The following is a 21,598-nucleotide window of genomic DNA, read 5'->3' on the forward strand; positions in this document are numbered from 1 at the left end:
ATGCTGAGTAATATCCATATGTTTTGTTTTATTTTTGGCTAAAAAGAAAAGGCATCAAACATAGGCATCATAAGTTGCTATGCTCCACACGACAACCATGTTATTGCAAACCACATGTGATGTTGCCGAGAAGAATATATACTGTAGAGACAAAAGTCACATGGACAGAAATGAAGCATTGTGAGGCACTTGCATGCTTACTGCTGTGGGGAAGAGCAGGGCATTGCCAAGCTGGCCGCCACTGTGACACTCACAGACAAGCTCTGCTCCATCTCACAGCAGAGAGAGATCGAGACGTCAGCACAGCACCCTGCTGTACTCCAACTATTGGCACCGATCACCTCCATTGTGGAACAGACCTAAGAAAATATCTCCACTCCTCTGTTGTCATGCTGCTTTCTTGCTCCAAACCCTACTCCAAGCTTTCTGCTGGAACAGCACAAAATGTATGCTCAGCCATAGATTCTCTTTAGCCACCTCAGGAGAAAACCTTCGGCAGATAAATAGAGAAAGCAGTTGAGGATAGAGATATCTTCACCATCATGGGGAAAAAGTTAGAGAAACTCAAATCTTTTAACGGACGCTTGCCAGAAAACCAATTTTTAAAAGCCTGCAGCCTCTAAACCATGGTATCATCCAGCTTCTACCTTAGGGATGCATCTATATTAGCATTTACTGCATTGCAGGGTTCACTTTATGTTTAAATTTGGTTTGCATCTATACTTGGATTCTTGCAATATCGCTCAAGCTCTGGTGCAGTCAAAGCACTCTCCTTCTTGGTGAACAGAAGCTGAAGTCATGCATTAGAGCAGCATCTGTCTCACCCCACCTGTGATGGCGGCACAAGGCCCTCCTGGGGTTAACACTACACATCCACGGTGCACGCCTAGGCCCAGCAACTGGTGAAAACACTGGTCCTGGAACCTAATAGGTCACTGCAAATCAAACCCTGATTCTTTCCTCTTTGTGCCACATTAGTCAGTAATACTCAGCCTAAGTTTCTGCAGGCAACTCACCTCAGATTCCTGCTGTCATACTGCTCAAGCTGAACAGGCCTTCTGGTCTTTTAGCTCTGCCCAAAATGCCATTAATTAACATATATTTACCAAGGACTGGAACTTGCAAACAGCTTCAAACTTTCACCAAAGAAAACATCAGTAAGTCAAAAACCAATCTCCAAGGACTGTACATACTAGTATTAAGGAATTCAGTGAGGAAAATCCAGTGTTCAAAAGTCTCTAACCAAAGTTATAGGCAGTACAGAACTGCTGACTTTAATAATTTCACATCATGCTGCAGCCTCATTAATTTTCTTCACACACTACAATGTCTAAATAGGAAAAACAGGCATTTGCAGTCAGTGTAGAGATCATGTAGGTAGAATGAAGCAGAAAACTTTACGCTGAGCTTACACTGCTGAGTTCCTCACTGCAAACATCTCAGTTTGACCAGTCCAGAGATACACTGAAAAAGCTAGTGTATGATCTCATAAAGGCACAAAGATCCCACAGAAATAGATGCATGTAGCTGTCCGGCAAACATTCCTGTCTCCTGGATTTGACTTTGCATGTTGTTGCCTTTCTGTATGCTCACAAACACAAAGTAGTAAGTTCGGCTGCCACACGTACGCACCCACATGCACACGCGCATCTCTCACTCCGTTTGGGCAGTCCTGGGGATATTTGTAAGTGAACCGATATTTCAAATCAGCTCAACGTAAATGAACTCCTATAGTGTGTATTTGCTCAACCAGGCAAATAAGTCAGCCTTAAACGCCTGCATTTATATTTATACCTCTGTGATATGAATTATGCATATGCCTATCTCAGTGAGCTCTCCGTCTTCCTCTTCTATTGAGCTCTGGGCTGGTCCCTTGGGAACTCATTATCTACAGTTCACAAGGGCTTGATGTGACCCTACCAGAATTGTTATCGCATTGTACCTTCCCAGAAAGACTGTGATACTTTTCCCAGACACCTACAGTTCAATTCAGTGTTGACTATTTAATTGTCTAATAGCAGTGAGCATTTTTCCACCAAGCCAAAACAGTGAAATTGAATTATCAGGAATATTACTTCGCTTTTTCTCCCGAGGCAGACAGAGCCATTAAACTAGCGCTTGGACGGGTACTACTGGAACAAATTCAGTGTTGTCCTTTCCCTGGCAATCCGCTTCCACTTACTTTCCTGTTTTCAACGCAGGTTTTGATTTCACCTTTTTCCACCCGTCTGGGGATGGCAACTTTGCCCGATGTCGGAGGTGGAAAGCGGCCCGCGCCCAGTAACCAACGCCCGGCCAGCGGCTGAAAGGCGCCGCGCCAGCCCGGCCATGGCCGTCGCCGTCCCTCGAGCCTCGCCCCACCGCGGCCCCGGGGCGCAGCCACGACCCGCCCCTCAGGCCAGCAGCGGGGCTGGCCCCACCCCGGGCCCGCAGCCGCCGAGGCGGCGCCGGCCGGCCGGTTGGCTTTTTCCCACTCCCACGCCGCGCGGCATCCCCCCGCCACGGGATTTGGCGACTTTTCGGTGAATTTATCTCCCTGGCGAAGCCGCCCGGCCTCGGGCGCGACTGGCCGGGCCCGGGTCAGGCGCTGAGCCGGCGCCCGCGCGGGGCCGCGGCGCCCCCTGGCGGCCGCCGCGGGAGGAGCGGCGGGAGCCCCGGGCCAGGGCCAGGGCCGGGGCGGGGGGGCGAGGTGTGTCGGAGCTCCGCCTGCCCCAGGGCAGCACCGGCCGGGGGTGACGAGGTGGGGAAGAAGCGCGGTTCCCCCCCCCCCCCCCGCCAAGAGCCCCGCCGCCCGCGCCCTGCCCCGGAGTGCTGGAGCCCCTTCCGCGGCCGCTTCGGTGCGTCCCGCGGAGCCCCGGTGTCTGAAGGGACCGCCGGGCTGCCCCGGCTCCCTTCCCGGGGCAGGAAAAGCCGCCTGCGGGACCCGCTTCCCTCCCAACTTGTAAACTTAAAAATGACGATGCAAACTCGGCGCGGTCGCGCCGGAGCCCAGCGCTGGGTCCCGGGAAGCGGCGGCTGCTGGGGGCGGCGGGCGGGCGGGTGTCGCACAGCTGCCGGCCTGGCAAGGGCCCGGCCCGGCCGAGCTGGGGGGCGGGTTCCTCCCTTCCCGAACAGGAGGAGGCGGGAGGGAGCAGGGGGCGTCCGAGGCCGCGCCGCGCCGCTCCGGGGGCTGCGGGGACCCGGCGGGCACGGCAGCGGCCGGGGGAGGGCTGTAGCTCGGGGGGGAGAAGCACGTGGAAGGCGTTTCCCTCTCCATCCCCGGCGTTCGGGGCGGGGGGGGGGGGCAATCATCCTTGGCTTTGTGTTTTGGGGTTCTTTTTAAAGAGAATGACCGCCCCATCTTCCTGAACACCTGAGCAGAGGCGAACGGGAGGGCGGGAAAGGAGCTGCGCTCCCCCCGTGAGGCACAAACACACGCACAGAGCCCCAGCCCCGGTCCCGGCGGCGGGGGGCGGCGGGGGGGAGCGGGCGGCGGCCCCGGCTGCGTCAGAGCTGTGCAAACACCGCCGCGGCGCCCGCCGCTATTTAAGGGGCCGAGGCTGAGTCTCCCCAAACTTCCCCGCCTGGGCACCCACGGGCCTCGCTCCCTCCTCGGCTCCCACCGCGGGAAAGCGCAGCGGAAAGGTAGGGAGCCCCCGCCGCCCCTCCCCGGGCCGCCTCTCTGCGGGGGAACTGGCGGGTGTCCGGCGCTTACCGGGGCGGCGGCGGCTCTGGAGGGTCGCGCCGTTTGCTGGAGGAAGCGCAGCCGGTGCGGCGGCGGGAGGCGACTGCGGCCGGCGCTGGGCGGGAGGGCGGGGGGCACCGGGCTGCCGGCGGCGGGGCAGCGCCCTGGGAAGGAGACGGCTACCGGGGGGCAGAGCACGGAGTACGTGAAAATATATATATATGTACACACATACATATATGCGTCAAAAATACGGGCATCGGGTCCGTTATAAAGATCCCCCTGTGGAAAGGATGCAGCGCACCTGCGGTTTGTAAATACCAAGACCTACAGGGTTCCATCGCTGATAACCGTGCTGGAGTGACACTTGGACATTTTTCATTCATCTCCTAATAATACTAAAAACCGTGGTTTATGCTTCACAGGTGTTTTCAATCTAGTGCATGTGGTGGGCAAATAAACTTAATTTTCTCCTTTCTTAAATTAAAAGGTTATGTACTGTTCAAAAACTTAAGCGATTCAAAAATTCTCATATAGCTGAGATAATTCATGTATATTTATAAATGGAAATTATCCCTATAGCATTAAGTACTAGGTAGTTGTTTCTCCTAATAACTGAGCATAATTTCTCTGTTTCCAGAAAAATACTATTTCAGCTTATATGACCAAACGATCTAGTAAAGCGACATCGTTTTCTCTAGTACTTGTTAAAAGAAGCAGTAAAAATTTTCTTACATTTGAGTTCAATGTTTTATATGAAGAAGATTGTTGTTACGTTGCACATTCTTTCTTACAGCTAACTAAACAGCTTTTACAACCTCAGCTATTAGATCAAATACTTGGGGGAGCATTAGATTTTGTTTTTTCTTTCCTTGAGACAAGTTTTTGTTTTTTCTTTCTGTGAATGAGATGAAACCTCTTGAACACTAAAGTTCAAACCGATGAAGGTTGATTAAAGGCTCTTCATAGAACTTGTCAAAACTGAGTATTTGTAATAACACTTTTTAGTACAACAGCAAAATACTGGAATGTTTGAATCCTGAGATTTTTCACAGAGCTGGATTCATCTCCCTTAAGTTTTAATGACACACAGCTTCCAAAACAGAAAAGCAAGTAAGAATTAAGTAGACTGGGGAGTCGTAGCACATACTACGGTGAATTAATTTTATTCCTTCCAGTGTATCTTCCTCTTATCAAGGGTTATTTAACTATTCATGTGCATGTTTTCCAACTTAAGACAGGTCCCACAGTTACCTGCATTTAAAAAAAAAACAACCATACAGCCCTAGTTTGCTCAGAAACCACCACCCCCAGTGGAAGATGGGTCATTTTAACAGCCTATTGCTCTTTTTCTCCCCAGCAATGTACAGCGGTATATGTGTCTGCGTGTTCCTTGCTGTGCTCTCAGCGAGCTCTTTCGGACAGCAAACTGTGGGCTCGCACAATGAGAATCCACTGGCTGCTGAGCTTGAGCAGAGCTTGACAGAACATCACCGGCACGTCCGCGCCCCTTCGTCTGCTGGCCCGCTGAAATCTGTGCCGCGGCTGGACGGAGGCATTGACCAAAGAGCTAACATCGGTGCTTTGTTGGCCAAATATCTCCAGCAAGCCAGAAAAGGTACTGGTTATAGCCTGCTTACTGCACTACTTCTGTGTCAGGGGAATTTCCTGCAGGGATACCTAGATGTTAAGACAACTCTGTCATCATCTAGCGTGAATTCCTAGAGAAGATAGGATGTAGATTTTGCCTGAAGTACTGAGCATTCTCTTATTTACTGCAAAACTCCTCCCAAAAAATATTTGTACATAGCAGCCACTGACTGAGAGCTTTGTACAGGTAACTGAAGAAAATGTAACCTACCTATCAGGTCATAGTTCAGCTTTTATTTTTAACTTACTATTTTCATAGCCTTATAATTACTTTGGTGTTATTTTCAGCATGTCGCATCTCAGATAAAATACAGTAATTGCATTTTCTTCAAACTTTTTCATTTAGTTAACCTTGTCCCTCCCTTTTTTTAAGTTAGAAAAGAAGGAAAATGTTTCTGAGGATCAATACAGACCAAATGGCTAACCTCACCTCAGCCAGAAATACTTGTATTGGGGAAATCTTCTGAGTATTGGATTTTCCGTGTATTTGTTCCCAGAGGAAGCTACAAAAGTGTGAGAGCTTTTGAAAGATCAGAATTTACATTTATGAATGCATTAACTAAAAGCAGTGATAAGTAAAAGATTTACTTCAAAACAAGTCGATTCCTGTTAGGTTTTCCGTCTTAGGCAGCCTGGGAACACTTGCGGAATCTTGCAGTTACTTAAAACCTCCATGGCACTGTGTTTGTTACAAGGGCATGAAGCACCGGTAGAGTAGTGGAATAAAAGGGCTTCATTCTGACCATGTGATTTCTTAGTCACTTGAGGAAACAATTGTATTATATGCATGAGCTAGCAAGAGAAAGAGTAGAGCTGTCCCTGTTAACATTTACATGGACACAGACACATGCCATCTGTGCTACCAGTAAAAATGATGGATCAAAATCACCGAAACTCCCCCCAAGAAAGCATTTTTCCTTTTGAACTGTCTCATGCCTGTATTGCTTTGTATCTCAATAGCGTAACACCATGGGCAGCCTAATTGCTGTGGCCTTTTGACTGCCAGCCTCAGCAAAAGCCACTACAAATCTTGTTTACTTGTGATAGCTTCACTCCAGTTCATCCACTGTACTGCAGGGAAAGAGGACATCTGAGAAGCAAAGAGGGCTCGAGGGGAAGGCAGTAATTAGGATTACCTGGACATATAGACACTGAGAAATTAATTCACTCCCAGTCCCAGCCAGTGCTTAGGATAAAACTCGCTTTATGTAAGAGCTTTCTCCTCTCCTGTCTCTCCACACAGCCTTATGCGGAACATTTAATCCTCCCCTCCCGATAGCTTCACTGCTGACCTCTGTATTAGGCAGAATTCTGTTCTTTTTTTGATGTCAGTCAGCAGTTAGGAGATGCCACATGTATTTTATTCAGCCATACACATTCATCTGAATACATAGGGTCAAATCAGAAACAACAGGAAAAAGGCTACTTTTAATATAGTCTGAGAGATTTCATCTCATGTTACCAATCTGCACAATATTCATTAAGGAACTTCTTTTAGCAGTTCACATAATCTAATGTAAAGAGAATTCAGATATGAAACTCTGCAATTCAGTGCTACAGTTAAAGCTGCTACTAAGAATCTTGCTGCAGGAGCCTACGAAGCAGAATCCTCATTACCCTTCCCCACTGTAGTCATTGTCACCCACCTCAGTTCATGGAAAATGAACTCCTCATTCTAGTTTACGTAGTCATTACGTGGCTGACATTTCCAAATAGCTTAACCAGATGAAGTGAAAGAAAACCACTTTGAATTTAAGACATCTTTTTGCTAAGTATTAATATGAGGGAGGATTTCCTGCATACATGTTAATTGGCACATATAATTAACTTTACAGAGTAACTGTTGGTGGATGATGGGATTCCTGTGACATGACAAGGCTCTTGTTTGTAGATGTAGTTGCTAGCTACAGAAGAGTTGAGTCACAGGAACAGAACAGTATTTACTTACTTTATAACAATACATACAGTGTTCCCATCAAAACATATATCCTCATTTAACATAAAAATTCTGGACAGCACTTCAGAATCTCTGCAGAACGCTCACATTTGCTCTATTAGTCACTTTTAACCCGCCTAAACCATAATACTCAGTAGAAAATTCCATCTAGGGGCAAAGAGAGTCTGGGCATTTGCTAGTGTTAGCAGTCATCACTGATGGCATTTACCCTTGTGATTAATAGAAGGACTGATTTTGGCCAATATTTCCTGTTTGGCCAATATCTTGCTGTTAAAACAGCGAGAGAGTTAAATTCTCTCAGGAGGTTCAGGCTAGATGGCAGCCTCATAGCCAGACTACTATGATTCTGAATGTGTTTGCTGTACATTGATTCTGCAGTATCCACAGGACCTCTCGGGTGCTTTGAGGTAAGGTAATTAAGGTGCTGTTAAGAAATTAAGTTTACTGTTTGTGACCCCTAGCTTTCAATTAACTTCATCTGCAGACTTTCAGCCAAGAAGCCATTCTCATCAACTTAATTGCATATTATGAATTATGAATGTGAATTTCATGGATTTTGAGCATTTAATGGTAGATGTTCTTTTCTAGTGATAATTAAACTTTTTGTCATTTTGTTTCAGGTAAATGTCTAAAACATGGTTGGTTTCTTTTTTTTTTTGGTACTCTAACTCCCCTATCCCTCTGCAACCACTCACAAAACAGTGCAGTTGCTTTTGTTTTCAATGGATCATGTTCATTATAAATCATTACATGAGGAAAACCTTGAAATACAAAAAGCAGAAAGTGACCAAGGGTGCCTTCAAAACACAAGAAACTGTAAGCAAGGCAGTTGTGTAGATTTAGAGTTGTGGGGTTTGATCTGAGCTTCTTTTCCTTTCAGGTATTCCTGAAGGCTCAGTCTGCATTGAATACTGGCATATTGAATCTGTTCCTTCCTCTCTCAAGGCTTAAACTCAATCTGGTTATTGGCAGATGTCGGTTTTGGCTGTTATCAGGGAGTACATAGAGAAGTAACTTACCTTTCCGTGCATTTTTAGTTACATAATGTGACGATGTCAAAACAGAGGATTACAGCCCTTTTTTAAAAGCGTAAATTCTCCTTGCAAATAGTTTGTGTCTCTTTGATGCCTTAAGTAAGGCAGACAGAAAGGATAAGGCAAGATCAGAGATCAACATCCAGCCCTGCTGTGGAAGGAATTAGGAAAGCTTTGGATAAGCAATGAAAAAATCACAACACTCCCCCACCCCCCAAAAAAAACCCTACAGTGATAAGCCCTGTATAACTTCAGCAATAGACATCTCTAGCTATACATTCCAGACAGAACTTTCTCTGTTTCAGGACTATTCCCACTTTTCCACAAAACCTGGGATTTATAACTCTACCCTGCTTGTTACTGAATTTTCACTGTAAGAGCTCCTGCACTTACAGTTATGGCTCTTCAAGCAACACAGGACTGTGGCGGAATCCTGTCTCAGGCCTGAGTTTGCTCTCAAGCAGAGTTATTTTGCATCCAGAGCACCTCTTGCAATACCAGCAAGCAAGGGAGTGATCTTAGAGGAAGAGGGAGAAATGGTTTGAACTTTCTCTCTCTCTAGTGAAATAGGAAGGAAGAAGGAGAAATGCACCCATATTCCTTCCTGGCAGCCAGGAGCAGAATGCTCCTGCAGCAGAACAGAGAAAATTTTCGGTTTATTTTTTGATTAAAAAAAACAAAGCCACTTTCAGGACATTACCCATAACGTTTCTATGATGTTTTCCCCAATGACATGACAGTGGTGTTACACGGTCTGTATTAAGTCAAACAGTTTCAGCTATTGCAGACATCTGCTAATGAGTACGAAACAGATCAGAAAATGGATGAACCTGAAAAATGTGTCTGTTCTCCCAAACGCTTCTTTCTCTAGGTCCCACTGGAAGGCTCTCAGTTATGGGAAACAGGGTACAGAGCATTGATCCTACACACAGGATAAATGACAGAGACTACATGGGCTGGATGGATTTTGGACGCCGCAGTGCTGAAGAATACGAGTACTCTTCCTAAAGAACAGCAAACTATAGCAACAGAAAAAAAATCACACTCCCATGTCTGTACATAAAGAGAAAAATTAATTTGTTGTCCTCTTTGAATCAGTGTTTTAAAATATATCACGTATTTGATGTAAATTTGTCTGTAAGACTATACAATGCAATATCTACATATGCAGAATTTTCCAGAAAATGTTTTCTTTCTTTTGTGGTTTCTCATACATTGATATTATATTAAAATGATTTCACTTATCCCTCCTTGTCCTGTCACCGCATGTTGCTGGGTGTCTTACTATAAAGAGAGGCAGGAAAATGCCTTCATTCTGCAATGTAAATATATTCCGTGTGTTGAGTAGTCAGACAAATGAGCCGCTTTTCAGAGAAATCTTTTGTCAGTCCCAGTAGCTGTGAACTCTTAAGGGGAACTTGTCCAAATATAAACACAACAGCACCATACTGCCAGAAAAGGCCAGCTGTCTTCATGGTGACCCCATTTGTAAAGGACTGCGTTACACACTAAGCCCACGTGTTTGTAGTGAATAGTTAACAGTGCTAAAACTGAAAGAAAAAGAAGAATGACATCAACATGTTTCATCTTCTAGGCTTATTTATTTTATGTTGTGAACTAAATGTGAAAGTTTTGCTGACAGCTGCAAATCACGGAATAAACAGAGCATTCCCTGCCGTGTGGTGAGCCAAGCGTTCATTTGGGGAGAGGTCGAGGACAGTTCCCTGAACAGAGCAGAAGGTGATCCTGAGGGGGAGGGAGTGTCAGAGCAGACTAGTCACAGTGTCCTAAAAGGAAACCGGTCACTCCCGAGTATCACAGAGGCAGCCTGAGTTAGCTATCGCCCACAGCGTGGGGAGAAGGAGGCAGATTGTGCCCAGCCCTCACCTGGCACAGCAAGGCAGAGAGACCCCACTCGCAGTGGGGAGTGATCCCAGCTTGTGCAAAACCAGCACCCCAGGGACTGTCCAGAGAGTCCCCTCACAGTTGTTCTGCCTGCCAGCAGGCAGGCTGCTAAAAGTGTTCTACCTGCACTCCTCTCCTTCACAGCAGGTGAGCCCTCCGGCGGCTCCTGGGTCTGCCTCAGCAGCTGGTTCTCACATTTAAGGAATTCCATGAACTGAAAAAGGAGGTGATTTTGCATTGCATAATTCACAGAATTTCTCCCAAATGTGTGCATTAATAAGAAAAGGAAAGCATTTGTCACATGCTGAAAAGCAGGTGCTTGCCAAAGGAAAGAGGTAGGTGAACATCGCAGCAGCAATTTCTACAGCAGTTAATAAACAAAAACAATACATAGAAAATAATACACAGAGAATATTTGTACTAAAGCAAAATTCTACAAAACCCAAGAAGATTAAAAAAAAAAAATATTATTCCAAGGGCTGAACACAAAAACATTTTGAGGAGTTGTACCCAACAGCAGCTGGGAGAGCAGACAGCACTGCGGGAATCTGCACTGAAAGGGAGACTTCAGCAAATGGTAACGGGGGAATTTCATCTCCAGTAAACACCAAATATTTTTGTGTCTCTCATCTTGAAAACATGGAACTGCTTTTCTGCATGAACTTTTCTTCCTCTCAAGCTCCTTCCAGTCAACCAGTTTCTAAGCCACCTAGTCTGGCTTTTTTTCAATTCCTTTCCAAAAGTAATGAGTCCCTAAACACCTGAAGTCTCTCCTTAGTTTTGACTATTTCTCACAGGAATAGAGTCCAAAGTGCCCTTTTCTCCAAAACTTTCAAACAACAGATTAAAACAAATTAATCTATCTTTTTCAAACAGAGGAAAATACAAATTAATCTAAAAATTTATAGATTAAAACATTTCCCACCAAAGTGATGTTTCTTTAAAAGCAACTTGTAGTTGTTTTTACTACATTTCTACTTCACTGTCTTTTAAATTAATGACAGGAACCTTCAAACAACATTTTAAAATGTTTCTATCCCTGGCTTATTTAATGAAGAATGTAATATGGTAATGTTGCAGGGGGGCTGGGGTGGGTGATGCTACAAATCTAGCCTTATTACTGCAGAATGTGGTCATTAGGAAAAAAAACAAACCTTTTTTTTTCCCCTCTGTCTCATTTCCTTCAGGCAGGGGAATGGAGGGACAAAGATGTCCCCTACCATTCCACTCTCTTCTGAAGGTCTCTGAAGATGTCTATGAAAGTGCGTGGCCCTCCGTGCAGCCAGGTGATGGTTTTGAGGACTTTTACGGGGCAGATGCCCCAGGACAGAGGCATCTTTCCATTACACATAAAATGGTTTCACCACCTGGCTGCTCACAAGGCTCCCAGGTAAGGAGCCCCACAGCCCCACCCTTTGCCATGCAAAACTTCCCTGTGAGCAAGACCATGGTCTCTGGGGTGGCTTGGGGGTCTTCACTGCCCTTGCTGTTATCAGGGTTGTGCCTTTCTGTATCCCCAACAGGTGAGTAACTTCCAAGGCACCATTCCCAGCCACCAAATAATGCTTCCACCCCCACCAAGCCACCATCAGCATTGCCTTTGACTAAGCACTTGTTCATTTTAAATCACAAAAATGTCAATTATGGAAAAAGTAGTTTCACCTGTGAAATCTGCTTTCTCCTTGTGACATGATTGCAAGCAAAGTTGTCTGGGTTTGAAAGTGATTAAGAGAAAACGTTATTTTTCTTTGCCAGCCCACTACCAGCGTGACATTTGTAAGTAATACATCTGCCACCTTTCCTGGATGCCAGAGAGCTTCAGACAAAACTTGGTCTAATTTTTTTTACAGTCGCTGCACATGCCAGTTTTAATATTTAAGGTGTATCAGTGCTGTAAAATAGATGAGAGGAATAAAGAGACTTGCAGTGACTCACCTGGCATCCAAATAAGCATTGAAAACATACAAAATTTATTATTTTTTTTTTCCCTATCTCCAGACTGAAGGCCTTAGCCAGTCAGTACAGGTAAATGAGGGCCCTCTTCTGACTGGGCATTGAAATAACTATCAAATGAAAGTGCTTTGCAGCTGGTCTGATCCTGCCGCTGTTTGCTGTGTTTGCAGACTCTTCTTGGGTCCACCTGTCCCTCAGTCTTTTAGCAGAAAACAACTTCTTACTGAACCTCACCTGGCTTTCAGGGAGGTGTTGAATTGCCCAGCCCTGACAAATCCACCTGGAGTGGGAGCACTGGGCAGAGCAGGGAGACGTTCAGGATTGCAAGTCGGGACCTACCGGCCTAAATTCTGCCAGAGTTCCTCTTTACCACTTAAAATCCAGCTCAGGACTACCATGGATTTTCGGCTGCTGCTAAAATACAAACTTGTAGCTGCAGGGGACGTCTCCATTCTTAACACTCACAGGAGTACTGGTGCAGGGGCAACTGCAGTAATCATCAAGATAAGAGGAACTGTTGCTCAAGGACACGGTACTGATCCTGGAGACAAAGGGGAGCTGGCTATAAGCAGCCTAGCAACATCCTCCTCCTCCTCAAAACATCTGTCACCTGCTCCTCTGGGAGCAGAAGAAATTCCCCAGATGGGAAAGGCTGCTGAGACACCATTCAGCTCCTGGCTGACCTGGAGGTGCTAATCGGAGCCGAACAGCGGGGTCAGCGAATTTGGGAAAGTCAAGCAATGCTCAGGGCATTAGTGAAGCCACCCTCCAGGCTGCTCTGTTTTGACCCAAGGGACCCAGCAGCCTTGGGGATGGAGCCCCTGCAGCTGGGTACGAGCCCCTAGGCTCCAGCAAAGGCTTTGGGCTGAGAAGTGCCCCGCAGATTCATCACACACGGCAGCACACTGGCACAACGTCCTGGTGCTTGTCTGGGAGGTGTTTCTCAGCACTGCCAACTCTCTGACATTTAATTTAGCTCTACTCAAATGTATCTTTATGGAAGGCCGTGGGTAGGGGCTAAATTAACACTGGCAAAATAGCAAATCGATACCTTTTTGCATTTAAAGACACCTTGTTTTCTCCATGTGCTTGGTTCAATTCTGTTTCAGCTTTATTAACTTAATTTCAATACAGGTGCTGGGCAAATCTCTGTGAACAGAGCAGCTTAACTGCAAACTCCACATGAATGAGTCGGTAAGAGCCTGTGGCTCTGCCCTTGCAGGGCCAAAAGGGCTCTTCCTGGGAGCGAGGGGAAACCTGGGCAGCCCCCCAAGAGCAAGGGAGCACCCACACCCCAGCGGTGGAGCAGGTCTCCCCAGGAGCTGGGGCAGCGTGTAAGAGAAACCTCAGCTGCACCAGTGCACCTGATCCTAAACGGTCTCATCTGCCCTGGCATTTCATACAGGAATGTGTGCGGATCGTGCTCTGCTCTCCCATGATTTGCTGCATCACCAGCCCCTCTGTCCTCACTGCATGTGGGACAACAGCTGGGCTGGGCCAGGGGCACATTGCAGCCAGATGTTGCCAGCTGCAGCCCAGCTCTGTGTTTTTCAGCGAGCACAAACCAGTCTGTCCCTCTCCACCGCCTAAGAGGAGGAATTTGCAAGTCAGAAAAAATGCAAACGTTACAATGTCCTAGCAGAGCAGTGAAAGGCTTTTCTATGTGTTTGATTTTTGTATCGCCTGAGTTCTTTAAAATGCTCTTAAAGAAAGAAAAAATTCTGGCTGTGAACTTGTTAAAGCTTTAATCATGCCTAAGTGCCTGTGTCAATTGAACAGCAATTGGATTCAGCACAGCTTGAAACCTATTTCAGCAGGACAAAAATCCCTATAATCTTTTAAATACAAACATTATTGGCTTCTTGAATATACGCCATTCTCACATGAAAGCCCACTGCCTACATTGCAGCTTAAGGACATTGCTAAACACCAATAACTTTCAGGCCTTTTATTATTTTCCTTGTTATTCTGTGGTCTCAACCGGCTTGTTAGCAGAATTAAAGCAGGTCTGAACGGCACCCAGCGAGATGCCACAGCACAGCCGAACAATACTGATTCTTCAATGTGAATACGAGCTGCAGGCAGCAGATCCTATCTGTACTAAAGGAAGGCAGGACACATCTCACTGACAATGCTGGACTTTTCAATTCGATGTGGAGAGCTGCCAACAAATGTGTTCAGGAAGTCGGGAGCAACTGTTAAACCTCTGTGCACTACATTATGTTGTGGGGCCATCCAGTGCTTTGGAGACATGCAAAAGCCAGCTGGGGAGTCTCAAAGGCTGAAATACCAGTCTTGGCTCTCCAAAGAACATCCTATGTGTCCACAGTCCAGCCTTAGACACACAATCCTTAGCACCTCACCCTCCTCTCACCTCCAACCCAGCTTTCAGAGGTGGATGACCACGTTCCTTGCTGTACTATGGTGAAGACATGTCCAGTAAGGTTTCTAATGTTTAGATATTGCAAGGATGGAGTACCCTTTCAGAGCAGAGACACCAATTCATCAGCCATTTGGCCTTCTGAGGTTTAGTTTAGGCAGCAATTCTGTTCTGCTTGGAATCATCTGAGTGCATTAAATACATTGGCTGAGTTTCCAGATAGCTCATGCAGTCTTTGTTGCCCCGTGGCATAATTTACCATCCTGAAGGAGAAATTAAGACACTCTCCAGCATTGTTTCCAGAAGCAGAAACTGGGTGTTTCCTCCAAAATCCACTGAAATCTCTAAGGTGAAGCATCTCACAGAGAAGAACAGTCCTGCACCCTGGTAGATCTCCTACCCTTGCACAATCCCCAGTTGCTCCTTTTGTATCTTGAGGAGTTGGGCCTGACTCAGCTTTGATTTCCCTTGACCTCAGTGGGTTGCACTTACTCCCTTTGGTTTCCCTGTGGCCTTCTTTGTCAATGTGGGTATTTTATCAGTTTTCCTTTCCCAGGAATACAACCTTGAAGCCCAGTTCTTCAGTAGAGCCTTCAATGAATACTAAACCTGTGGATATTCATGGTTGTTTAAACTCAAGTTTCCCTATAGTTCCAGGCCTTTGGAAAAGCTGGATTTATAATTCACCTTCAAAGATGTGGTAACCTGAAAGTTGGTAAATCCACATGCACTCGCTTATTAAACACCACTGCTGTTCACTTAGCTGGCACAGAAAGTGCATATCTCCAAAGAAAGAAGTGGACAAACGCAGCATTACATGCCTCCTTCTGGATACTTTTTTAAAAAAGTCAGAAAATAACAATATAGCATGAACAACAAACCCCACCTATTTATTATTTCCAAAGCCAAAGATCACTGCAGGAACATTCATGCACACCAGCAAGGATAAGTTAGGGGGAAAAAAAGCTATTGATTTTGGAAGGAGAAAAGATGATACCCCAAAAAGATGCTTCTTGTGTTATAGAAAACTCACCTGATCCTAAGCGTCACCACAGTGCCACAGCACCCAGCGCAGCTCAGCAAGAAGTGACAGCAGCTGAGAGGGCTGTGCAGACGAAGCCAGCGCCCTTCCACGATGAGGAGCAAGGCAGGGAGGCAAACCCAGGCCAGGGTTGCACGCAGAGAGGGCTGCTGCCACAGGGACAGACTAGAGCAAGAAGTGAGCAGAGCGCTGCAGAGCTGCAACACTGGCAGTGTCACGGTGGGATTTTTCGTTCTCTTGGGTCAGAGCCATGTACCAGCATGAAAACACAGGCTAGAAGCTCAGATGGCGCCAAAGATTAGGCCTGATCCTTGGCTCCCCAGGCTGGGGGCTGATGGCATATTTCACTTGAGCACGTACCTTCCCGTCTCAGGGAAGAGCACAGTGCCCCGCTGCTCCGCAGCAGCTCCTGTGGCAGAATAGCTCCCACCCTGCATGGGCAAGCAGTTTTGGAGAGCGCTCTGTGAGCCATGGAAAGAGCTGGGGAACACCAGGGTACCCTGCTCTGAGAAGCAGACAGAAGTCATCGGCTACTGCAGGTACAGCAAGAACTGCCAGCACAGGAGAAATCCCACCACACACAGAGCTTATAAAATCAAGGACTACTCGGGGCAAGGAAACAGTTTGCACAGAAACAACAGACATTTGTTTTACCATTTGTGAGAGCTCACAATTAATTTATTTAAGCCCTGAATGACCCTTTGCAAGCATTTATGCAACCAACAGCCTCCCCTAGAAGCTGGTGCGGGAGGTGGGTTCCTGCAGGGCTCCCCAGCACAGCAGCAGCCGGGCTGGTGTAGAACCTTGCAGGGGACTGCATTATGCTCGGCTTAATTTTTTGTCACTCATACAACTGCCTTACAAACCTTCCTGGGTGCAATCAAATAATTTTACCTTCCCATTTTCTGCTGCACATACATTTCTTTTGCCTTTCCAGCTCATACACCACTGTGATTTGTCCCCTGATGGCTCTGTCAATGAGCTCAGGGGTTGCAGCTTCTGACCAAGGCAACAACTGAAGGGATTCGGGAACTGGACTTGCTGGGCTGCGTCCTTGCTCCCAGAGGCCCAGGAAAGTACCGCATGAGGCCATAAGCACCTGAATTTGTCCACTGCAATGTCCAGATAAAACACAAAAGCCTGTAAAAAAGACTTATCTAGCCTGAATTAAAATATTAATTTTTAGTTCCAATAAGATAAAATCACTTCTTCAAAATGCTCATATCTCAATACTAGTCTTACAGTAAGATACATGCAGGCAGACCCTATGATTGCAAAACTCTCCCATTTAAGTGGAAGTCCTTCTAGGCTCATGTCTCTGACTATTTGCTTTTTAAAGAGGGAGGGACAGATCAGGTCCAGATGGACCAAACAATATCCTGATATGGTATTTATTGCTAACAGAATGCAGTTTTCTCCAAGTAGAACTTTCCACTTTTTAAACCTTAAGCATCAACTTTCATTGATAGGTCCCACTACAAGTACTTGTGAGGGCTTTCCTCCTCAGTCTCTCTTCTGCACACATCTGTGATGGCTTCCAGATTTCCTTCCCAATTCACACCTACACACCCTTCCGTGAGTTAACTAAATCCAAAATCCTACTCACTGTAAAACCACATACACCCTATGGACAAGCCTCAGCTGCCCCCCCTTCCCAGGAGGGGCACTTGCTTAATTCAGCCTGTCCTCAGGCATGGAGGGCTGGATGCACTGTACTCCTGCTCCCTGGGTCCCTCCTGTTAACTATTAACTTTCTGATCCTGAGCCCCCCCCAGGCTCGGGGCTGGGCAGACAGGAGGGATGAGTCTCTGTACTCACTGACACAGCACCTGGATGTGCCCAGCATGGCATCAGCCCTTCTCGCAGTTGTCACACAGCACTGCGTCATACTAATGCAAGCCCTCTAAAAGTTTATTTTGGCATTACTGCCCTCCAGTTTTCTCTCTGTAACAAGTATGTGATATAAATGGTATTATTTGCCTCCCAACATCACACACATTCCTCAATGTAGGAGGCTGTCTAATCTTTCTATGAATTATTGTTTCACTACCCTCTCCTCCAAGGAGCTCTTCTATCATTACTTAGCTTTCACCATGTGTACGGGACCTTTGGAGTTTCTCAGTACCTGGCGTTTAATCAGTGGGCTGTTTCCTCTCTCAGTAATGAAGATACCAGCTAACAGCAGACCTCACTTCTGTCTCTGTTGGAAAACACAAGATGTTTCCTCCTTACTCTGTACTTTCACATTTTGTCACTACAGATTTTGCATCATATTAGGCAGAACTCACACCGCTCTCCCGCTCAAACTACACAACATCCAATTCTGCTTTCTTGGAACTCAAAAATAAACAAACGCATCCACTTCTATATTTTTTGTTTTGACCTAAGTTTCACCAGTTCCAGCAATCTTAAAATCTCAGAACTTTTCAAACACTTCTTTGTCTAAGAATTTAAAAACTAAACCTGGTGATGGCCTCTTATTTTTGCTTTGACTGAGAGATGAAAGCAAGGGATCAAGGTGGAAGATATATCACCTTAAAAGAACAGGAAAAAGTTGAATAATACACAACGATGCAACTTTTCTGTTATTTTATTGATATTAGTGAAGAAAAATTTAAACTTCATCTTTCTGATGTGTTACAATTGCTTTCTCTGGTGGGTGGACAGCTCCTACTGCTTATTTAAAGGCTAAATAATACTTCCCAATTGTATGATTAACTTCTACACTTTTAAGTTCTCATATGGTATTGCTTTCTTCCTCTGGGTATATAAAATGGTCCATTAAGTCCATGATAATCAACTGTTATTCTATCTACTGGTTTAAGATACATTCAAATAAAAAGATACTTAAATTTACTTGCAATAAGTGCACACATACAACAGCCAAGAGAGCTGATGACATTTTACTAAAACATTGTAAGTTCATAGAATAAATAGAAGTCTTCAAACACATGCAGTAACCAACCGATGTGTTTTTTCTTTCTCAAAAAATATCCTTAGTGTCCATATCACTAATGCAGTAACTACTTCATTCAGAAAAAAACAAACCACCACCCACCTATCTCTCGTCACAAAGACTAAAAGACAGTTTCATTTGTACAAGAAATTATCAGTGCTAATGATTTAGTAACAGTCTGGTACAAACAGCAATTCACGGCAATTACGTGTAGTGTGATTACGGTAACAAATGGGGAGCTTGATTTAGATGCCACAAGAAGTGCAAGGAAAAGAAAGCGGATGTTAAATCCTCCCCACTTCTCTCCTCTCCGTCCCCCCACTTCCAGAAAAATGTATGTTTCAGCTCAGCTCTAGAAACAAACAAGCTCCCTCCAAGTCTGTTCCAGTTCTGGAATATTTCAATTCTTTCTACAAGCACCCAGCAGAAGTTTGGTGAAACAGAGAACAAAAATGCAATAAATTAGGATCACCTGGCTGTAACTAAAGGTTGTGTGAGGTCTTTTGTTTCTTTTCTGGAAAAGTGGGGGTTATATGTTATATAACAGATGTGTTTTTTCAGTTTAAACACACTGTGGAATAAAGCGTTTCCCATATTTTCACTTCTGCTAAGGTCCAACTTTGAATGAAAAACCTTTCTCTGAAAAAAGAAATCAGAAAATGGGTGGGGAATATTCTCACCTGGCATACAAGGCCATGGTCCTTGACATGCATGAAACCTGAAGATCAGCATGAGGACTGCAAGCTGCTCTTTCCAGCTTGTACCATTCCGTTACTAAATGTTCTTTGTGGTTCTCTGCTGAGGTTTCAAGGCCGCACCTTTTCCTAATACTGTTTTTGCTACATGTTCTTTTATAACATTCTTATCTGTCAATCTGTTCCGCAACTTTGACTTCTAGGAAGTCACTGCTATGTTTACCTCATGAGTTGTGAAAACTGTTTTCTTTGGGGGCACCGACAAAGTATGTTTCACTGGCAGCAACACACAGTAAAGCATTTTTCCCTTCCACAATCCAGTGCAGCATTGAAATACAAAACAAAACAGAAAAAAAGAAGTTGCACAGAGCGTAAGCGTTCCGAATGAAGCAGCGGTGGTAGGAATATGTCAATATTCCAGGTACCCAGTAGGCCTGCTGACCTCAACACAGTATTAGTTCAAGTTTATCATTTTGTGGAGGAGCAGAATACAGAACAGAACAAAAAAGTTCCATTCATTCAGGCATAACAGCCAGGCACTCCAGTAACTCAGCTCAACTCATCTACAGAAGCAAAATTGTAACTACCACATGTTAAACTGAGAGCTTTTTTTCAGTATTTAATGAAGAACAAATGCTCTCATGCTTCAAGTGATGTAATGCGAGGTCTTACATAACACGTTCAATAGCTTCCCCATGCACCTTCGACTCAGGCTAGCTACAGAATTCATGTTTTTCTAGTCAAGTTATTTTTTGTTGGTTTTGTTCTTTTGTTTTTTCAGTGCATCTTAAAAAAAACCTTTTCAAAAGGTTAGCAAGTTAGCCTTAATACAGCAATCTTAATGTAGAGCCTTTTGCACTCAATTGAACAGTAAAATAATCCAATTAGTTACAATAGATCTGGTACATATTTACACATTTTATACAAAGTTTACACATTTCTCCCATTAGGCACGAAGTTGATTTGTCAAACTCAAGAGGCAATGAAGGGGCGGTGGAGAGAGGAAAAGAAGATCGGAGAAAAAAATCTGAGTATTTTTATTTAAAAAGACTAGCTGTAAAAATAAAAGTCCTTCATCGTAAGCTAGTTTGCTTCGGGAGCTTGGTTCCCATGAGGATCCCCGAAGTGAGAGATGTTGGGCCTTTCATCTGCATGCTGGAACCCACCATGGTGGGGAAGCTCCGATTCCTTCGGATGCCAGTGTTCAGCTGGATGCCCCCGATGGCACTGGTCACGGCAGGGCAGCCCAATGGGAGACCGTCTGGTGCCAGGCCTCCATGAACAAGGGCCCTCACCGGTCCTTGTGCCCCACAGAGAAGAGGTCCCTGGTCATCAGTTAAAGAAGGAGCTGACGTTTGTCCTGAACTCACAACTTTGGCGATACCAAACCTCTTGACTTTGTCCACGAGATTAAGGTTGGAAACAGATACATCAGTCTGACTCTCACTGTTCCTGATGTTCTTTTTATTCCTCACCTCCTTCAAGATTGAGCTAGCAGGCTTCGAAGCCAAGAAGTTGTCGTAAGGTGGGCTGGTGCACTTGAACTCAAAAGATGGAGGGGATGAAGAAGGTGTCTGCATAGGTGAGTTTGGTGGAGTGGAAGGAATGATCGCCATTTTAGGGGGGTATGTGTTCAGGAGGGTGCCTTTGCTGGCTCTGTCCCAGCTTTGTGGATTGTACACTGCTGCTGAGATGCCCCGTTCCTTCAGCAGCCACACCAGCCCCAGAGACGTGCTCATCGTCGTTGTGGATTCCCGGAGGTTAGTGAAGGATTCAGCCAAACTCAGACGCCGAGGAGTACAGGGAGTAGCCACTGGGGTGCCTTTCAAATTGCTAATGCTGCCACAAGCTGGAGTAGGTGCTGCGTTAAGGCTGAAAGCAAAGGAACAGGCAAATTATTCTCTCCACTAGGGAATTAAGATTTACTGCAAGCAAGATTTTTAACCCCAAGCAAGGCCTTTTATCCATTTTGAGCGTGCACAGAAAAATGACAGTTCCCAGCTTCTCACAAATGTGATGGAAAGGGCAAAAACATCATCTCTTACAAAACACACCTCTCCACTTTGCATACTTCACCTTCACCACCCGTCTCACAGGATTAATGCATTTCTCAACACCCACCACCACATTGCTTCTGATAAACACACAGAACTGCTAGTCCTCCTAGTACTGCTGGGTCATAGCAGAGACAGCGGCAAAGGAGGAGGGGAATGTATCCGCTCCGGAAGCATTTGTAGCAAAGCTCCTGGAAGTTGGCATTGTCACCAACATGCATTTCGGTATGGTTAAACCCTTCTTCCCTTCTTATGTTGAATTTGCTTTCATTTAAGGGGAAGGGGATGGGGGATCTGACTTTTGATGG

At 45.4% G+C, this 21,598-nt stretch overlaps 2 protein-coding genes across 13 annotated transcripts in view; one reads left to right on the forward strand and one right to left on the reverse strand.

Annotated features, from left to right (window-relative positions):
• The first annotated feature begins 2,648 nt into the window (after positions 1-2,648).
• Positions 2,649-9,549, forward strand: CCK (cholecystokinin). Of its 2 annotated transcripts, none has more exons than XM_074891521.1 (3): positions 2,649-2,740; positions 5,025-5,282; positions 9,177-9,549. In XM_074891521.1, exons 2-3 carry the CDS (start codon positions 5,027-5,029, stop codon positions 9,311-9,313), a joined length of 393 nt encoding a protein of 130 aa, XP_074747622.1. In that variant the 5' UTR covers positions 2,649-2,740; positions 5,025-5,026; the 3' UTR covers positions 9,314-9,549. The 2 variants fall into 2 exon arrangements, with proteins under 2 accessions (XP_074747622.1, XP_074747613.1); XM_074891512.1 differs by lacking the exon at positions 2,649-2,740 and adding an exon at positions 3,550-3,624.
• Positions 9,550-18,159: 8,610 nt separating this feature from the next.
• Positions 18,160-21,598, reverse strand: part of TRAK1 (trafficking kinesin protein 1) — a 139,529-nt gene continuing 136,090 nt past the window's right edge. For 9 of the 11 annotated variants that reach the window (XM_074859148.1, XM_074859139.1, XM_074859157.1 and 6 more), the window contains one exon: positions 18,160-21,108. In XM_074859148.1, the coding sequence (XP_074715249.1) occupies positions 20,310-21,108 (799 nt within the window). In that variant the 3' untranslated portion in view covers positions 18,160-20,309. The remainder of the gene's footprint in view (positions 21,109-21,598) is intronic. The other 2 variants (XM_074859183.1, XM_074859194.1) reach the window with 1 other exon arrangement.

Source organism: Strix uralensis, chromosome 1, assembly GCF_047716275.1.
Source record: "Strix uralensis isolate ZFMK-TIS-50842 chromosome 1, bStrUra1, whole genome shotgun sequence".
Classification (NCBI taxonomy): domain Eukaryota; kingdom Metazoa; phylum Chordata; class Aves; order Strigiformes; family Strigidae; genus Strix; species Strix uralensis.